At 33.5% G+C, this 21,913-nt stretch overlaps 1 protein-coding gene across 1 annotated transcript in view; it reads left to right on the top strand.

Moving 5' to 3' along the window:
• Positions 1–21,913, top strand: part of CSMD3 (CUB and Sushi multiple domains 3) — a 439,117-nt gene that overhangs the window by 303,391 nt on the left and 113,813 nt on the right. Inside the window, exons 26-28 of the mRNA XM_059395523.1 lie at positions 15,733–15,851; positions 17,118–17,187; positions 21,507–21,623. Coding sequence (XP_059251506.1) covers positions 15,733–15,851; positions 17,118–17,187; positions 21,507–21,623 — 306 coding nt within the window. The remainder of the gene's footprint in view (positions 1–15,732; positions 15,852–17,117; positions 17,188–21,506; positions 21,624–21,913) is intronic.

The raw sequence follows: 21,913 nt of genomic DNA, 5'->3' as shown, positions 1-21,913 counted from the left end.
TAAAAAAAAAAAATGCCTCAGTTCCATGTGCTGCTTTTAAACAAGCCAGTGAATCTAAATTTAAATAGAAACTATAAATAGATGAAGTGTAGAGAAATAAATCAGAAAAATTTATAGAGAATGGGAAAAGTGGATGGGGGACAGATAAAAAGGGGAGAAAAGAGAAAATGACCCAATTAGTGGATGGTCATGAAATCTGTGCCAGGGAATGCCTGATGTTCTTTTAATTAAACAAAAGCCTGTGTGGCTCAGTCGGTTAAGCCACTGTCTTCAGCTCAGGTCATGATCCCAGGACCCTGGATTCAGTCTGAAATCAGGCTCCTTGATCAGCAGGGAACCTGCTTCTTCCTCTGCCTGGCACTCTCCCTGCTTGTGCTCTCTCTCTCTGACAAATAAATAATAATAAAAAAAAATCTTAAAAACAAGATATTTGGAATATTCTCCATGTTTTCTAATCTATTGTCTGATCAATAAGGACACTTCACAATACCGATTAAGTGTAAGAGAATGGTGGGGAGGTCGAACAAGGGAATTTAAGTCCAACTTTATAGAAATAAAATGACTAATAACTTATGCTCTAGTCTCGAGGACAAATTTATGAAACAAGCTATGGCAGTAGTTTTCACTGCCTGTTGCTAACAGATTGAAAAGCAGTTACAATACATTTTGTGGATCAAATGCTGTCTAGAGCAGCTGTGATTTTGATACGGTGTCCAGCAGGGTAATCTCAAAGTCTGTGTGATCACTCAGTACACACTTGAATACATCCCTTCCAGAAATGCTGAAGAATACACCTAAGCACAGTGTCTTTTTTTTCTTTTTTTCCAAATAGTCTGTCTTGTCTATGGAGAGGTACCTTAATTTCTGTCTTCCCTTAGTGAAGAACGATTTATTTTGTAGTAATGCAATGATCTGACCACTTGTGAAGGTAGGATATATTAACTAGACATAAAAATTTTAATGAACTTTATGGTTTCAGAAACCCCTCTAGTAGTGGTTGAGATATAAGAATACAGTGGCCTCCTTAAGAGGAAACATTTTTTTTTTAATGACTATAAAGACTTCTTGAAAGAATTTAAATCTAACTTTTGATATTTAGAAAAAGCAAAATGCTTAAGCAGTTGGGTACTAGAAAAATTATGTGTGTGTGTGTGTGTGTGTGTGTGTGTTATAAACAAGGTAGTTATATTAACTTTTCTCCATTGAGAAGACATCTATTTTGCTGCACATTTTTGGTATTTCATTTCTGGAAGCCTCTACAATAGGAGTTCTGCCCACAGGGTAACATAAGGAGGGAATCACAATGGGGAAATAATGGTCTCATAATCACATTACGAGTACCAGCAGCAGATGCAGAAGACATTAAGGTTTGCTATAAAAAGGACAGATTTCAAGTTTGTTTGTTTTGTTTTTAACCAAGAAAGTAGTCTCTTCCTATATTCCTAAAGGATGATTTTAAATAGTAAAGGTTTCAGGAAACGTGGCAGGTGTTCCTCTGTCTTGGGAAATGGAAATTTGGCTGAGATTCCTTCCAGCAAGTGAGTATATTCTCTGTCTGATTTTCCTACTCACATATGAGGTTTTTAGAAAACAAATTCTAGATTATCCAGTGGCATAATTTCTAGGCAGATATGCCTTGATTTTTATTTGCTTGAAAGGTAAATTCTGACAAATAGGTTGATTTTTATCTACAATGCTCTTTTCCTCCTCGAACTAGAGATCATGACATTTTAACTTAGGAGCACCTGACTATTATGATTATGATTAACATCAGACAATTCTGATGTTCCTTGAGCCCATTCTATTCTTCCCATGCCTTGATCTTATTATTTCTAAGGCCCATTTCGATCATTTCATGTCATTGTTTTCCTATTACCTATTAAAGGCAACATTCTTTAGCCTCCTACTCCAACAGTAATTTTATGTCATTTTTTTATCACATGTATTTTGTAATATTTCCCTATTTAATCAAATTAAGTAATTGTTTATTTGCTAAATATGTCATGTGTTTCCTCTTTCCTCCTCTTCCCATTCATTTTCTCCATCTGAATGCCCCACATTTCTTCTTTTTGTGCTGTCCAACTCTTAATTTATGTATTACCCTAAATCCTAACTGATCTTATCACTTCATTCTAGAAGTGTTTTTCTTCTTTTTCTGAATTCTGATATCATTCTCTCTCACTCCCTCAATGCCTATGTATTTAATAATTCAGCAAATATTTACTGAACATTTGTGGGTCAGGCATAGTTTGCATTTGTGAATGAAAAAGACAATATCCTCTCATCTTAGAGCTTATAGTCTAGCAGGTGAGGAAAAAAAGTGGAAAATATAATAAATTATTAAGCTATAGAGCACTTCAAAAAGTGAAAATTCATAGAAGATAGATGGGGATACCTGGGTGGCTTATTTGGTTGAGCAATGAGTCTAGATGTCATGATCCCAGGACATGAGGTCGTGATCTCAAGGTTGTTGGATCATGTCCTGGAATGGGCTCTGCACTTGGTGGGGATTCTCTTCTTCTGCTCTTCCTCCACCCCACTCTTTCTCTCTCTAAAAATAAATAAATAATGATAAATAAATAAGTAAATAAATTATATCTTGGAAAAGAAAGATAGATGAAGGGTTGAAGGATCAGAATGCTAGGGCTTCGGAGAGGATGTTTTGATGGTCATGGTAGACCTTCAAGAGAAGGTGACATTTGAGCACAGCTTGGAACATGGTGTGAGAATAAGCTTTATTGATATGTGAGGAAAAGATGTATTGGGGATAGCCAGAATAAACACCCTAAAACATAAGTATGAAGAACAGCAAAGAGGTGAGAGCAGGAAGAAATTAGGTGATTGAGAAAAGGAGAGATGTGGTCTTGTAAGCTATTGTAAGGATGTAGTTTCCCCCTTTAATTGAAATGGGACTCACTGGAAAGTTTGAGCAGAGAAATGGCATGCTCTGACTTATAAAGTAGTGTAGTAGATTGCAATTATGACTGTTTAGGTAATTGATTTTAATTTGCATTCTTGAAGTATTTTTCAATGAATGTTAAGCTACTTGAGGGCAGTGTATTTTATATCATTTATTTCTGATATTGTGCAACACTATGTTATATTTTTGTATTTTCATCCTCAGTATTTTCTAGAAAATTGAAAAAAAAAGTAACTACATTTATCTAAAGAAGGTAATTGTAAATTTATGTAGTTATACTAGTTTGAATGATTGTACATTATGACTGGCTGATATCTCAAGCAGCTCAGAGTTCTGATAGCCAACAAACCAGTTGCACCAGCCATGTCAGTTTCTAATAGGTTGTTTTGTTCATTATTTATTAAAGAAGAAAGACTGGCCTTAAAAACAAAACAAAACAAAACAAAACAAAAACTACCTTTTTAAAGTTAGAAAATAAATTGTTTTTGTACCACTTCGTTTTCTTCTGTGTTAGTCTATATTTTTAAAGAAGATTTCTACATAACTGGGCTAAACTTTTTCATATGCTTTTGCCTTTTAAAATATTTGAGGCAAATTTCGCAATTTGGTAAATACTGATATGTGAGGCTCACATTTGCTTGTCTATCCATGATGGTTTTCAAAGTGTGGGATATCTGTAGTATAAGCAGCCATTTGTATGAGATCAAAAACTAATAATGTATTGTATGGTGACTAACAGAACACAATAAAAAGAAAAAGAGCCATATAAACCATAAGCATTTGAACGACTGCTTAGGTTCTTTGACAGCAGATTAACAATACTTTCATCATGTTTATTGTAATCATTATATTGTTATCATTATGTCATCAGAAAGTTAACATTTTTCTAAGGTTTTATTTATTTGAGAGAGAGGGAGAGAGAGAGCATGCACAAGTGGGTAGAGGAGCAGAGGGAGAGGGAGAAGCGACTCCCTACTGAGAGTCCCACTTGGGGCTCCATCCCAGGACTATGAGATCAGGACCTGAACCAAGGCAGGTTGCTTAACTGACTAAGCCACCCAGGTGCCCCAAAAAGTTAACATTTCTTTCAAGTGTTCAATATATGTCAAATATAGTATAAATATTTTATAGATATATCTTTATTTAATTTTCCCAATAATCTTGAGGCAGGTACTATTTTTAATTCTATTTTATAGGTAATAAGCTCATACCTACATATTTTTAAAGTCAGTAAATAGTAGAGGTAGATAAACATTTCAGAGAATTTGATACTGGAGCAAGCAGTTCTGACCACAATATTATAGTCCTTATAGTTTCTTCCCATGATTTTCCATCTCAGTATTTCTTTCTAAATATAAGAACAAAACCACTTGTGTATGCATCAAATGTTTGTCAAGTACTTACTAATTACCAGATATAATTTCTAGGTGTAAGTGCTACAAATTTGCATAATATCTAGCCCTAAAATCCTGCAGACTAATTGTAAGGACATGCAAACAAGTGCAAAATTACAATGTAAACTTTTTTTGTATTGTTATGTATGTTGGTACTTCTGAGATAAATGTGCATTGTAGTCATTGAAGTTTCATTAAACAGTCTAGATAAAGCCCTACCCCAGAAGTTCAAGTTAGTGTTTCTGAGATTCAGCCACACATTTGCACTTTTACCACCCTTCCAAGATTACTCTCACAATCACCGAAATATAAGGACATCTTGTATAATTTAGGGGATTACACAAAGAAGGTAGTGATCAAATCTGTTAGGGTTTACTGACAGTGGAGTGAAGGAAAACTTCACCAAAGGATGAATAGAAGACTTACTGGCAGGAAAGAATTAAAGTGTATGTATGGAATTAGTTTGGTACTTCGAAGGGACCTCTTGAAATGTAGGTGGATATAAAAGCATTTATTCTAGAATCAGACTTCAATTTCTATCTTGACAATGCCATTTGATAGCCATGTACACAAGGCCATTCCTCAAGTTCCTTAAAAACTCAGTTTCCTTATCTGTGATATGGGATAATGATAACACCTAATCTGAAATATTTCTTCAGAATTAAATGAGATCATCCATGTGAAAGTGTTTATAAAAATGCCTGGTCCATAGTAAACTCTCAATAAAGATCATCTTCTACTGCTGATGAGACGAACCCAATGTGGCTACAATTGTCAAATGGTATTTTAAGTGCTGAAAGATTAGACTAAGGAGGCGACAGATACTTTCTTGGAGACATACTCAAAGATTTCAATTTGTAGAGTAACATGTTTACTTTTGAATTTTTGAAGGGCCCTTCTATTTTGGAAAATGGAAAATGCACTGCAGGAAGAGAATAGGCCTAAAGCAAGGGATTGCAATAGTTTACATGAGAAAATCTGAAGTAGGTTATTATGCTTGTGTAAAGTTTGTGGCTGGTTAGATGTTGGAGATGAGAGAGAGGGAGGAGTAGAGAACGGTTGTTGGGTTTCTGGTCTTTTGTTTTGGTTTTTATTTTAAATCATACCACTTCCTATAATCACAACCTTGCTTTATTCCTTTGGAGAGCTGGACTTTTAATTCCTTAGGGTTTTTCTTTGATTTTTTAGATCTTAGCTATTGAATTAATAAACCAGGATCAACAGAACCACTTTTATTTATCTGTAGTAATTAGACCTTACAACTTACAGCGGGATCTAGGAACCAAAAGTATTTCCTAATTTAACTAGTGGTAACGTCAGTATTAAGTACATAATTTAAAGAATGAAATTGGTATAGAAGGCACATATGGTGCTTGCAAAATAAGAAAATATGGCAAATGGATATCACATTTATTGTGTGTGTGTGTGTGTGTGTGTATTTTGAATATTTATAGTCATGGTGCTCAAATTATGCTCTGTTGGAGGCCATAGTTGGTCCATAAGTGAATTGAATCAGGGCAATTTTTCTAAATTAAAGACACACAAAGCTAGGCAGTAATATAAATTTAGAATCTTTTTCTCTCTTTCTTTCCCTTTTTTTTTTTTTCAGTTTCATATGTAGTGTTCAGTGATTCATCAGTTGTGTAAAATACCCAGTGTTTATAACCTCACATACCGTCCTTAATGCTCATTATTCCATTGCTTTTTTTCCTCACACTTTAATGTCTTATATCAATTTTTAAAAAATATTTTATTTATTTATTTGACAGAGAGAGATCACAAGTAGGCAGAGAGGCAGGCAGAGAGAGAGAGAGAAGGAACCAGGCCCCCTGCTGAGCAGAGAGCCCAATGCAGGACTTGATCCTGGTTCCCTGAGATCATTACCTGAGCTGAAGGCAGAGGCTTAACCCATTGAGCAACCCAGGTGCCCTCTTAACCTTCTTTTACCTAAGCCCCTGCTGAGCAGAGAGCTCAGTGTGGGACTCGATCCCAGGGCCCTGAGATCATGACCTGAGCCCAAGGCAGAGGTTTAATACACTTAGCCACCCAAGTGCCCTCTTATATTGATATTGTGCTAACAGATTCTAACAAATTACCTGATATAAACAGGTAGTCTATATTAATGGAAAGAGTAAGAAAAAAAAATTTGCTTTCTGTTAATAACAAAAGGGATTGAATATTGAAGAGAAAACAGGCAGACTGAGTAGAAGATAATTTTCCCTAGCAACCATGAGGAAAACTAAGATAAGAAGTTTAGAGGATACATTTTTCTCTCTCAGTAAATAAAAATTAAAACATTAGTTGAGATTCTTATTAGTATTTTGCTATTTTCTGACATGAATTATCATAAGCTTACATAAAACTACCTCATTTTTTGGTGTTGGGAATGTGTGCTGGTAATCATGTGAATAGATACATCTGCTTTGAGTTAATATATTTTTTTCTAACATATAATGTGTCAAATTTATCTGTCTTCTAATCCTCAAGAGCACTGGAAAGTGGGAATTCATTTGTAAATTGACAATTTATGTTTTTTTGTTTGTTTTTGACAAATATGATCCTGGTTGTAACTGTATGGCTTGCATAAATGTATATTTTGCTAGGAAAAATGTCCCTTGTGCATGAAATGTCCTTAAATATATCCATTGTGAGTAAGCTTCCACAAAGAGATCTTATAATTTCTAGTTGCTCTGACATTTGGTTCTGTTAGATCTTTATCATTAACAGTTTTGGGATGACAATTTGATTGTAATATGAATATGTAATTTCCTTCACATTTCCTTAAATTTATTGCCCTACACATTTGTATCTCAGTAATGGAAAATTCTAGAGGGACAGTGGAGCATCTATAAATCAGTGAACAGCTTTTGGTTTTGAACTTATACAAACGTGCTTGTTTTAAAAGGGCAAACTACATGTAGTAATTGTATTTCCAAATTTAAGGAAGGGCACTCAAAAATCTTAGGACACAGCACTCGGAGGAACACAAAGGTCCATGTTACCATAATGAATATATTTTTCTATCCTCCTAAACTTGAGAACACTCATGGTATATATACCATCAATAATTTTGCTATAAATCCTGGGAAAACACAGGTGGTCCAAAAATATCTTTCCTTTCTGCTTATTAGTTGAAGGGCTGGTCTGAATACCACAAAGTATAAAAGTTGTCATAAAATAGTAAATGCCTAGACATGTATTGATTTAACTCTAGCTTATAAATAACAAAAGATTCAAATCAGTACAATAGTTATTTTACTGCTTTCCATCCTTGAGCAATATGCTTAAGAGATAATGCATTAGGTCTTAATGAGTTTATTTTTATAATCCCTAAAAATGGTTTCCTCCCTTGGGCTAATTTAATAATTGATTATTTGAGAAAAATAGTGATTTTAAGATTAATTATATTTTTACTTAAACTAATTTTCTTGTTCTAACTGGTTTATGCACATCATCTCATAAAATGTTAATTATAGAAACATCTCCTGCTCAAATTAAATTATTAATATTTGTCATTTCTAATTTTGATTGCCATTAACAGAATATATTAAATGCAAACAAGTGTAATTGATTTTGCAAACACATCTTACTCCTTAATCCTATAAGGCCATTATTTTTATCATAGTTTCCTCTTTTCTTTGAATCAAAATATATTTTGTGATCATTGCATTGAATTTTTACCTCTTTGTGGTATTGACTTAGAAATGGTTTCCACCTAAATTCCTGAATTCTGGAAACATTGTAGTTTTGTATTACAAAACTTCTCTAGCTGTATCTTGAACTAAGATCATTGATCCTGGTCTCTTGGTTTTTCTCTCAGTTAAACCAGTAATATTTTAGCTTATATAAGAAGCTTTTTATTTTGGGTCAAAGACTTCAAGGTACTTAAGTTCTTGGCACTTTATATTACTTTTTACATATTTTCTTTTCTTTATATTCCTGGAGTATGTATGTAAATCTATTGATCTTAAACATACAGAAACATACTCTCATGGTAACAGAAAAAAATATCCTTTATCTAGAATGCTAAATGACAACTCACTTCCATGGTTAAAACCACTAAATAATGTTAGTTACTATGTCCCTGCCACTATTTTAACCATTATGTATATCTTGTTTTCTTTAACCATTGCAATATTCCTATCAAGTCAGTATTTCTACATCCCATTTAGCAGATGAAGGAATTGAATCAAAGAAATCATTTCAGACATTACCAAAAAGATCAAGAAAGTAGTGGAGCCAAGAGGCAGATAAAGATTGTGTTCTTAATAACTTTGAAATTTTCCTTCTATGCCCACAGAAAGAAAATACAATTTCCTACATTGATTAAGATTATAAAACAGTTCACAATGTATATTCTTTCTCCCTTTCAGCTTCATTTCTTGATGCCTTTCCCAAAAAAACCACTCCCCCTCTTTTCCATAAAAGAAGGAAAACTCGCTTAAAAGTTCATTGAACATGCTGCCTTGTCTGCCAGCGTATCACATTCACCTTACCCCTCATTATTATGAGTTGGTAAAATATATACTTTTTTAGTAAGGTTATGCTTTTTTATTTTTATTACATGGATTGTTATCCATTTCCAATGTCTTTTCTTTTTCAAGTTTTTATCTAAATTCCAATTACCTAACATACAGTGTAATAGTAATTTCAGGTATAGAGTTTAGTGATTCATCACTTCCATAGACACCCAGTGCTCATCACAAGTTCCCTCACCTGTTTAACCATTCACCTCCCCCCTCCTCTCCAGGAACCTTCAGTTTGTTCTTTACTGTTAAAAGTCTGCTTTCTGGGGTATCTGGGTGGTTCAGTTGGTTAAACGGCAAACTTGGTTTCTCAGGGTCCTTGAGATCAAGCTCTAAGTTAGGCTCTGCCCTCAGCTCAGTTTGCTTGTCCCTCTTCCTCTGCTCCTTCCCCTGCTTGTGCTCTCTCTCTCTCTCCCTCATAAAGAACAAATAATTTTTTTTAAAGAGTTTGTTTCCTAGTTTGCCACTCCTTTTATTCTTTTTAGTAGAGTTATTCTTTATGAAATAATTATTTTCACAAAGGATGTCCTTCACTTACTGTAATTTTTCTACTACCTGTAATCTTTTAAACCAGTCCCCACTCCTGCTTCCTTAAGAGTTTCTTTAGAGCAAAGTTGTTAATGTCCCTAACCAATCTTTGCATTTCTGGCTTATAACATGATACAGAATACACAATAGGTATATAGTAATTGCTTAAGATATCAGAGTCTATTTAACATGTTATCATTTAACTTAGCATTAAACTGTAGACTAAAATTTGAGTAGTTTCTATTACTGAATATTCAATTAATTATTCCAAGTAATACTATGTTAAATGTTAATTGAGGTAAGAACAAGTAAAATAAGTAAAAATTTAAGGATCAAGGTAAATGTGAGCTAAATCTGCACCACAACATGTTCCTAAACCACTGTTGCCCATCAGTGACTATTAAGTCAGAATTGTTCTTCTGAAAAAACTTACAATTATCCAAGTTACCTGTTACATAATAGGTATTAAAAAATATCTGTATATTGGATTAATTAATTAATTCAAAATATATTATCAGCAAAAAAGTCTACTTGTTTGCCATTGGAGTTTTTTCTCAAACTAGTAGATGAGCTTATGTTGAATTTACCCTTTGATTGTCACCAACTTCTCTGTTTTTTAAAAAATTATTATCTTATAATAATAAATGTGGAATGCCAAATGACAATTCTAGCGTATTTTAAAAACTCATGGGACACCTGGGTGGCTCAGTAGGTTAAGTATCTTCCTTTGGCTCAGGTCATTATCCCAGGGTCCTGGGATCAAGTCCCATGTCAGGCTCTCTGCTCAGCGGGAAACCTGCTTCTCTCCCTCCTTCTGCCCCTCTGCCCCCACACTTGTACTCTCTCTCTCCATCTCTGTCAAATAAATAAATAAAATCTTAAGGAAAAAAAAAAAAAAGCCCTCTTATGGGAGTACCTGGGTGGCTCATTCTGTTAAGCAGTGGACTCTTGATTTCCTTCAGGTCATAATCTCAAGGTTTTGGGATTGAGCCCTGGATCAGGCTCCCTTGCTCAGCAAGAAGGCTGCTTAATGATTCTCTCTCTCCCTCTGCCCTTCCCCCATGTTCACCTCTCTCTCTCTCTCTTTCTTCTTAAAAATAAATAATAAATAAATCTTAAAAAACAAAAACAAAAAACAAAACTCATATATAACAAAGATAGCAATAATAGTAATCCTGGAGTACCTCAGTGGTGCAGTTGGCTGAGTGGCTGGCTCTTGGTTTTGGCTCAAGTTATGATCTCAGAGTCAAGGGATTGTGCTCTCTATCAGCTCTGTGCTCAGTGCAAAGTCTGCTTCAGGATTTTCTCTCTCCTTCTGCCCCTCCCTCAGCTTGCTTGCACTCTCCCTCTCTCTCTAAAATAAATAAATAAATCTTAAAAGAAAGAAATAATTGTTACCTTAAGTCCATTAGTTAGAGGAAAATTTAAAATTGAAGACCTGTAAAATATTTAAAAAATAATATCGTCACTCCTACAGAATACTACCTTTGTGCAAAGACACATGATTCAATTCCTGTTCCTTTCTTACATGTATACAGATGCAATATTTTGGTCATTATTTTCAATAAATTTATAAATAGATTTTTTTTCTATTTAAATTCAATTAGCCAACCTGTAGTACATCATTAGTTTTTGATATATAATGTTCAGTGATTCATTAGTTGCATATAACACCCAAGGCTCATTGCATAACGTGCCCTCCTTATTGCCCATCACCGAATACGTAGATTTAGATGTTAAATTTGTGAAGGAGGTTTTCCTTTTACAAAACAATGTTACAGGGAGTCTTAAGTAATTAAGCTTTCTTCTTCTTGCTCTCTGCCTCTCTCAAAGCATCAAAGACTCATTAAAATCATTATGGCATACTGGAAAGTAATATACATATATATATAATCAGAATGATCAGATATAAATGATCTGATTAAGAATATTTGTACTGCAGATCGATTGCCTTGTGAACAGAACTGGAAAGAACACTTTTTGGTTATAAATAAATGGTTATAAATAAAAGCTGGAAATGTGAAGAACTGAGGTTTCAGTATTTTCATTCAGGGTGATTGCCTGCACTAATTTGACAACAGTCATAACTCTTTGCAATTTTTGATGTGGATTTGTCCCTGGACTCATTTCTGTTTGTTTTTGGCTACAACAGCAGATTAATTGATCCAATTTCCATTAAAAAAATTCACCCAGAGCATATCTTTGATTGCCAACACCAAAATTGACACTCATAAAACTGAAAATGACTCAATATTTTGATTGCCTTGGTTAATCAGGAGAGCATACTTTTCAACATTTTTACAAAATTTCTCTTTTTTTTGCTGATTCTTACAAATAACCTATTTATTTTATTACTTATGAAGAAGTGAAAATAATTCTTAAAAAACACCTTACAAATTTTTTGAAGCATAGTTGACATACAAGATTATATGAGTTTCAGATATATAACATAGGGATTCAACATTTTTGTAATTATGAGTAATCACCACAATAAGCCTGGCTGCCTCAAAGCTGCCATTAAATGGCAGTTTTTTAAATGTGTTTATCTATTTTAAATTGTTTTTAGAGAGGGAGAGAGAAAGTGATGGTGGGAGGGGCAAAGAATCTTAAGCAGGCTCCACACCCAGCCCAACGCAGGCTCTGTCTCACGACCACAAGATCGAGACCTGATCCAAAGTCAAGAGTTGAATACTTAACTGACTGAGCCCCCTGGGCACCTTAGAGTTTATTTGTTTATATAAAAATGTAAAATAGGAACTGCAAGATTTTTAGATATTTCTGTTTTATTTTCCTTAATGTACAAAAAATAATTGATTGCACAAAAATGAGAGAGGCCATCAGTGACTTCTTATCTGACTATCTCGTCACCTTACTTTCTTCCCTGGAACAATCATATTCAACAGATTAGCTGGTCCAACTCAGTGTCATCTTCAACAATAGAAGGGAGTATGTTCTTATACCCCCAAGTTCTCTGCTAGTAATTATTTACCTAGTAGATCAGTGATGTTATTATTTATAAAATTAATTCATGTTCATTATAAAAATTCTGTAAATTCAGAAAAATACAAGGAAAGGCATATAAATCACCAATAATCTCATAACCAAGGACTATAGCCTATGCTAATATTTGGCATATTTTCTTTTGCTCATTTTTCTCTGTGATAATATGTATACAAAAATCTTTGACTTACAAAATTGCTATTCTGTAGTTTATAGAGTTTTAAATCACATTTTTATTTTATTTTAAGATTTATTTTGTTTGAGAGAGAGCACATGCATGGTTGCGTGGTGGGGGGGGGGGCAGAGGATGAGTGAGAAAGAAACTCCAGACTCTGCTGAGCACAGAGCCAGGACACTGGGATCACGACCTGAGCCGAAACCAAGAGTCTGACGCTCAACTAATTGTGCCACCCAGGCACCCCGGGCGTTTTATATCACATTTTTAAAGTTAAAACTTTTAAAATATTTTACTATGTCAGTATATATTATGTGTAAGCCTCACTTAAAAATGAGGCTCTCAATATTTTATAGTCATCACTGTACCAAAGTTTTATTTGTTCTCCTCCCAGAAAAAGAAATAATCACTTCTGCATATTAATAGTTTTCTGTGTATATGACCCTGAATGGAGTACTTGATAGAAAGAAAAGAAAAATGAATGTGTATAAAATTTGGCCTTCTCAGTAAGAATGACTGCAAGAATGACCTTAGTGGTAAAGAGTAATAAATGTAATATATATTTTTTAAATTTTCCTTTTTTTTTTTTTTTTTTTTTTTTAAATAACCAGTTAGCCAGTGGGAGAAACCCATAAGGGAATACTAACTCCCCAAACATCAAGATTGTACCAAAGGAAGGTGAAATCTTATTTATAAGATCCTCTTTTCTTCTCTTCTCTTATTTATAAGACATATATGTTTATATCATAAATCACTCTTTTAGGATACTCATTAATACCTGAAACAGGCTTTTGAAATCAGATAAATTTATTGTGTAAGTCCCATTAGTGGGTATTAGATGGGATTAAAACAAAAATAAGTTTCTATCACTTTTAGATCTCAAAATCTAGCTGAGGAAGTGAGACATTAACCCTTAAAATGTTAAAGGTAGATAACAATGGTGACTTACCTTGCCTAGGTCCATAAATTCAAGATTACAAAACCCTCAAGAAATATGAGGCATTATGTATGGTTAGAGACTTAGTTAATTGAACCCTAAGTGTTGGAACTCCAATCCATAGACTTCCCTAACGTCCTCTAGGGCTGCTTCAAATGCATTTCCAAATGACCAGTTTACTCTTCTTCCCTGTCTTCCTTTCTTACCTAATCATAATTCTATCGTTAGTACTTTTATGTCATTTTCTATCCTTAAATATGACCTAATTTGGAATGATTTTTAGCTACTCTGAACATTGTATTATTAGACAGAGAAAGTATCTTCCATTTGCAGAGCTAGACACTAGTATTTATTAAGAAGTTATCAAAGTAGAGATTCATGTTCTTTTTCATACTATTCATTTATCCAATCAACCAATGTTAATTGAATGCTTCCTTAAGATGCTGTGCTCTAAGCTGCCCTTAAGGAGTTTCAATTCTCATAGGGGAAATAAATATTGAACAACTAATTACACAGTTATTTTTTCATTATTCATGTTAAGCACCATGAAGAATGTAGAAAGTGATGCTAAGAGAGCATTCATCAGAGGGAAATATCAAGGACTAAAGAATGTCTAAAGTATTGTAATTCTTTAGGATTCAGGTTTTAAGATATTTTTCATGAAATGAATATATATGATGATTTTGGAGAGATGACTATTTTCTGCCATAGTTTAAATATGCATTAGATTATCTTCTAATGTGAACCACAAATAATTGAATAAAAAACATTAGATTTTATTGAGGATAAAAAAATTTCTTAATAATAATATATTTTTCAAAATCTTTTGGCAAAAAAATCAATTTTTTCAGACTTTAAATCATTTTAGGAAAAAAACTTATATTTAGTATGCTTTTATTCTTTTATGTTGAAAAGTATATTGTTAATGTAAAAATAATGGAAGTGTTTTGAATTCTGGAATTATCTCTTCTTCAGAAATAACTGATTTCAGCTGTCACCTAAACATTTCAGGTCTCAATAAACTACATTTTTCTCCTTTGCGATTATAATGTATTTGGAGAACAAATCTTCTTCTTCTTCTTTTTTTTTTTTCTCTGAGAAAAAATCTTACTTAAAAATACATTTAAGGGCTCCTGGGTGGCTCAGTGGGTTGGGCCTCTGCCTTGGGTTCTGGTCATGGTCTCAGGGTCCTGGGATTGAGTCCTGAATCATGCTCTCTGCTCAGTGGGGAGCCTGCCCCCCCACCTACTTGTGATTTCTCTCTCTGTGTGTCAAATAAATAAATAAAATCTTAAAAAAATACATTTAAAAACTTTTACATGTGGAACACCTGGGTGGCTCAGTCAGTTAAGTGGCTGCCTTCTGCTGAGGTCATGATCCCAACATCCTGGGATCAAGCCCTGCATCTGGCTCCTTGCTTAGCCAGGAGTCTACTCCTCCCTCTTCCTCTGCCTGCCATTCTGCTTACTTGTGCTCTTTATCTCTCTGTCCAATAAATAAATAAAATATTTTTAAAAATTACTGTAATGAGTACCTCACACTATGTCTCATAAATTAAAAGACCATTTTGTATGAAAGAAGAAGGAACCAGGTGATATGGACAAAATAGCAAAAAATTTTTAGTATTTTATTAAGCATATTTTATGAATATAATTTTATATTACTCTCAAAATAAATTATTGTTTTATTCCTTAAGGGATTTTCTTTTTAGGAATTTTTAATTTTTATTTTATAGTAGAAGACATTTATTTTTTATTTTTTACGATTTTTATTTATTTATTTGACAGACAGAGATCAAAAGTAGATAGAGAAGCAGGCAGAGAGAGAGGAAGGGAAACAAGCTCCCCACTGAGCAGAGAGCCCGATGTGGGGCTCCATCCCAGGACCCTGGGATCATGACCTGATCTGAAGGCACATGCTTTAACCCACTGAGCCACCCACGTGCCCTTAATAGAAGGCATTTAGACTGTGAGTTAGAAAAGACTTTAAGTGTAATCACAACATTATTTAATGGTTGATGCCATGAAAATTCAAAGAACAGTTCTATGGTACGGTTCCAAAGCACATTGCTTTTAACAACCATAGTTAAATCTTCTTCACACTTAAATAGTACTCACAGAGCAATCCTAATGTCCCCAATGTAAAAATCTAGTTTTAATGACACCACCATTCAATTTTGGTAATTTAATATGCATAATTTAAGCATTCATTATTTAAAAGTTACTTATGCTAATATCTTTACATGTTCTCAGCAATCGGTTTGGACTCCTGTCCTGAACCACAAACTCCTAGCAGTGGAATGAAAATTGGAGACAGATATATGGTTGGTGATGTAGTATCCTTTCAGTGTGATCAAGGATATTCTCTACAGGTAAGGCTATTTTTAAATTATAGTTTGGATTTGCATTGCTTTTTCAGAATATTTTAATGGAGTGATGGCTGATAATCCAAAAGTTTTAAAACAATATTGACTTCAAACTGTATACTATAGCCTTAAGCCAAAAGTTATTCAATTTGTCCATAAAACATACTCATGAGAGAAATTACTAGAATAGACTAAATATGCTTTGTTCGCAAGTAACCAGAAATTATTTTTGAATCAAAATTAATCTTTACTTTACAATTTTCTCTCTGTTCAAATAGGATGTACCAACTCTACTCTTGGATCTTTAGGATTTGAAAATAAAAACAAAGTGCTAACTAGAACATTAAATGAAATTACCATGAAAATAAATTTGTGAAGTTAGTGAAAATCAACCAGAAATATATGTTAGAGGGTCTCAAATTTATGGTTCCATAAAAATCTCTCTAAAGAATTGACCTAATGGGCGCCTGGGTGGCTCAGTTGGTTGAGCAACTGCCTTTGGCTCAGGTCATGATCCCAGACTTCCAGCATCGAGTCCCGCATCGGGCTCCCAGCTCCTTGGGGAGTCTGCATCTCTCTCTGACCTTCTCCTCACTCATGCTCTCTCTCACTCATTCTCCCTCAAATAAATAAATAAATAAAATCTTAAAAAAAAAAAAGAATTGACCTATTAAGTAACTGAGAAAAAACAAAAAAAGAGGCAGCGACTATTTCATGTTTAATAAATAGGTTCCTTAGAGAAAGTAAAATTAAAAATTGATGATTTATAGTCTTTAACATTTCATTATAAATTACTAGTCTCAGAAGTACAATCCGATATTTCTGGACTTTATATTTCAGTTTAAAATTTAATATATCTTAATTGACTCATTTTAATATTTTATGAAGTATTTTTAAATTATTCTTTACCGTATTTTACCTTGAATATTATTGAAATTTATTATAAATATTTATATATATGGTCATTTCACTCACATAATCATTGAAATATCCCAGTAGAATATGTTTCAGTGGAAAAATGTTAAGTTTAAAAAGCATAATTCTGATGTGATTAGGAGTCTTAGTTTTTCTACCAGGACCATGTCACTTTTTACATTTTATCACAAGGTATATAATTAACTTTATTATTTCAAGTTATACTAAGAATTCTAGCCAAAGTTTAAAAATATGAAAAATGATAATATATATTTTATTTTTATAATGACCATTCACTGTGTTATGTTTAATTTTGTCTTTTTAAAATGTGTACTGAACTGCATCTTTTTTATGTAGGGTCATTCTCACATCACATGTATGCCTGGACCTGTAAGAAGATGGAATTATCCAATCCCAATTTGTTTGGGTAAGTTGAAGAACTGTAAATCACTGATAAGCTTTGTCAAATTTTAAAGATATACCCTATGTTTAATGTTGCTGAAATATATAGTTTGCCTTTTGTCAGGTTTTATGGAAATGATATTTTTAAAAATATTTTATTTATTTATTTGACAGAGATCACAAGTAGGCAGAGAGGCAGGCAGAGAGAGAGGAGGAAGCAGGCTCCCCATGGAGCAGAAAGCCTGATGTGGGGCTCCATCCCAGGACCCTGGGATCATGACCTGAGCTGAAGGCAGAGGCTTTAACCCACTGTGCCACCCAGGCGCCACTGGAAATGATATTTTGAGATAAATATTTCACATCTTTTTTTTTATTTTAAATTTTTACAGTTTTTTTTTAAACCTCAAACTACAATATCAATGGATGACTTTAGAAATTGAGAAAAGGTACTATGTTTTTCAATCTTTGGAAACTTTTCTCTGTATTATATGATAGAAATATCCATAGATCAGGAAAATAAGTAAGTATCCCATTGCTTCCTATTGACCCAAAATAGATAAGGAATCTGGAGTCTACCAAAGAGAGCATGACATCACATGAAATGTCTTCACTGTTGACAGCCAGTTGAGATATGGAATATATAAAAATAACACTTGGATCTTACAAAGTGTGGGATCCAGTTTTTGCCTTAACTTCATCCTGCATCCAGTTATTTCTAGCCACTTTTTCATTTTCTTTTTCTCTTCCTCAGTTCTGGTATCAGTGTGCAACTGTAATATCCTGGGATCTATAGAGTATGAAAAAGAAATGTGATATATAATCCCTATTTTTAAAACATTCATTTACCATTTAGAGTGATACAAATAAAAGACATGAATTAATAAAGAAACTCAGTGTCAAGTTATATAATTCGCTGCATCATAGATCTTCAGAAAGATAAGATGGTATTAACCCAAGTCATTGGGAAATAGCCCATAAAATTTACAGTTTTAGATGGTAATGTAATTAAGATCAATAGATGAGGAAGATAGCCTTTTCTGAGTAGGAAAAAGGTAAAAAGCAAGAGTTGGTGTGATTTATATGACTTAACCTCTGTATTATATTAGTTTGCTTGAGCTGCTATAAGAATACAATAGGCGAGTGGGTTAGACAACAGAAATTTATTTCCTTACAATGTTAGAAGCTAGAAATCCAAGATCAAGATGCTGGAAGGGTTGTTTTCTTGTGTGGTCTCTCTCCTTGGCTTGTAGATGGACATCATCTCCCTGCATCTTCATATGGTCTTTTCCCTGTGTGCAAATGCCTCTGGTGTCTTTTCTTATGAGGACCACAGGTACTGTTAGATTAAGGCTCCACCCTTATAATTTCCCATAACCTCAGTTACCTCCTTAGAGGCCCTAATTCCAAGCACAACCAGATTGTGAGTTAAGGCTTTCATGTATGAATATAGTGGGAAGGTGGTTTAATCTGTATTGCTTACATGCATCCTATTCTTGAGTCCATTAGAAAATAATGTTTAGGAGTAAGGATGTTTTTAAGTGGCAAAAGATATTGAAAACATTCAGAATTTAGGTTGGATGATATTTTTTAGATATGACCAAAGTTTACAATATATAGTTAAGTATGAAAGGCTTAAAATGACTCACAGTATGAGCCTATTTTCATTGCATGCATCCCTGTATAAATACACACATATATTTTTCTGCAGAAAAAGAAATACAAAATTTAATAGGTTATCTATGGGTAGTAAAATTAGAGGACATTTTCATTTTTCAGTCACTTTTATGCATTTTATAGATTTTTTCCAATAAACTTGTACTGTATTTGATAAACAAAATACTTGAAGTGATATCATGGCCATATTATAAAGAGAAACTGAAGCATAAGGCTGATTCAGATAATGTCTTAAAGCTCTAGATATCAGGTAAAAAGGTTGTACAGCCTTGTGGACTGGAAAATAAACAATCTTCCAGATATTCTGATGGATGGAAAGAAAAGTCACTTGAGATTTTTAGGTAATAGAGACAAATCAGAAAGAACAATCAAAGATGATCTTATCTTAGAGGACTATGGTTGTGTTTACCTTGGAGGCTAACCTCCAAGAGGTTAATAAGAGTGTAATGGGGCAAAATAGAATCTAATACAGAGTCACTGGTAGAACACACAAAATTGTCATTAAAGACCCAGGAGTGTGTGAAATCACAGAGATATAGGGAAAACAAGCATGAATGCAGAGCTGAAGGCAGATACATTTTGGGGTTTCTTTTTTATGTGTTTCATGACTTGTCATTCTTTCTTTCTCCTTCATGATTTCTTCTTCATTTTATTTCCTTCTTTCTCCTATGATTTTGGTATTTAAACTCTAGAAAGGTGAGCAATGCTGAGTACAGGATTTTCAGGTCATATCTGAAGAGAAAGAAAGTAGCAGAATTGGAAGAACAATGAGCAGGTGAAAGACGAGATTTTGAAGGGAGGAGGGAAGATAGTCCTTGTGCTCTTTTACTCCAAGTTCTGGATAAAGCGAAACAAACCTACAATGCAGTCTTGTCAGAGATTGTAAAATATTTTTGAATGGCCAAAATATTTTCTCTGTCCCTCATTAATTATCAGACTCTGTGATGAATATATATGAACGATCAAATTTTAGAAAAAGGAATTTTTGAATCTTAATTGCACCTGTACGTTGACAATTACTCTGGTTTGAGGATAGATGAGCTGAGATTTCAGAAAGATGAAAAAATGCACAGGTGTATCTTTAGATATCAATGGAAAGAAAGGTTTATGTGACTATTGCTTTATTATATATATATACATATATATATACACACACACATATAGATATAGATTCACATACAATGGTAAGATGATATAATTTATTCAGTTCACATAGTTAAAATAGCTATCAAACAGGTTACTAATATACAGAACATTGATGATATTTTTACTGAATTTGCTTTTATGATATACAATCTGAGGTTTGAGTATCTTTTATTATTCTTCACAACAAATAAATGAATGTAACTGCAGGTATGTGTTATATACAGGTAGTTTTCAAACTTAATGCACAACCATGACATTTTATTCTTTTTTTTTTTTACAAGTTTTTTTTTTTTTAAGATTTCATTTATTTATTTGACAGAGCGATAACAAGTAGGCAGAGAGGCAGGCAGAGAGAGAGGAGGAAACGGGCTCCCTGCCAAGCAGAGAGCCCTATGTGGGACTTGATCTCAGGACCCTGGGATCATGACCTGAGCCGGAGGCGGAGGCTTTAACACACTGAACCACCCAGGCACCCCCATGACATTTTGTTCTTAATCCCACAATTAACAAATGTGTAGTTTAGTCCTTATATGATGAAATAATAAAAATGTACTTTTTTTTAAAGATTTTATTTATTTATGTATTTTTTATTAAATTTTTTATTTTTTATAAACATATATTTTTATCCCCAGGAGTACAGGTCTGTGAATCACCAGGTTTACACATTTCACAGCACTCACCAAAGCACATACCCTCCCCAATGTACTTTTAGAGGAAAGAATTAGTTTCTCAAATGCAATGACTCTTTTAATACATGTTAAATAGTTATATGTAATCATGAGCTTGGCTAATTATCTATTCTTATAATTTTTGCTAATTTATTAATAGCAAATCAATATAGTAGATATTCCAGAACAAGCACATTTAAAAATTATGTCGAATTTCTCAAACTGGCGTGCATCTTGTTTTTTCTTTCTCTAGGCTTGGTCTAAATTTTTTAGGATAAAGGACAGCCATATCCCATGTGTGTTATGTGAATCCATGACATATGACTGATAGAAACCAATCTCTTTCTTAAAACTCTTTAACCTTCTCACAAAAAAAAAAAAAAAAAAAGGAGGGAAGGCTGGGAAAAAGTGTTCCCTTATGAATACAGTATTTAGAATGGATATTATTGGCTTGATTTTTTTTTTTTTCTAAATTGTGTCATCTTTGGAACGAATGAAAACATTCCTGGAGGTACTCACAGATAAGAAATAAACTGCCTGCTATGGAAAAGGACATATGCTCCTTGTTTGATTGTATTCACTGCACATAAGCTACTTCTTGCTGGGCAATAATTGATTTAGCTTGCATTTATTGCTGAGGAAGGAAGTATATTGTCTTTTTAAGCTATTTTAGAAAATGCATTGTCAATTGATTATATTTGATTACTAGTGTATGGTATGAATGAGAGTTGACAATATTAAAATTTATGTCAAACAGTTTTAACTCAGACTTAAGACTTGAAATGATTTCAATTTGTTTTTAATACAGTAGAGTATTCCAATTACTCTGGCTTACATGGGATCTCTCCTTTTGTAGCTCAGTGTGGTGGTGCAATGTCAGATTTCAGCGGTGTGATCCTCAGCCCCGGGTTTCCTGGAAACTACCCTAGCAGCTTAGATTGCACATGGACAATAAAGCTGCCCATAGGTTTCGGTATGTATAGTAAAAACATGTGAGAAAGATTTCTGTATCATGAATGTATCCTTATAAAGAAATATCAAGGTCTAGTAAAAACTCACAAATTATAGTTTACTTTGGGATTGCTTATAGTTATATAAATTGAGGAGTGAAATTTGAATTGCCTGAGCCAAATTTGGTTGCTGAAATCAAATATCTTTCACTTGAAGTACTAGGATAATTAAAGAGATATGGGCCTTTTCTAACTTCATAGTTAGATGGCAGGTAGACAGGTAACTTTCTGATATTTTTCAGTTGATTTGTAT

Source organism: Mustela nigripes, chromosome 3, assembly GCF_022355385.1.
Source record: "Mustela nigripes isolate SB6536 chromosome 3, MUSNIG.SB6536, whole genome shotgun sequence".
NCBI classification, from domain to species: domain Eukaryota; kingdom Metazoa; phylum Chordata; class Mammalia; order Carnivora; family Mustelidae; genus Mustela; species Mustela nigripes.
Note: the sequence above shows the minus strand (reverse complement) of the source record. Positions and strands in the feature narration are given on the sequence as shown.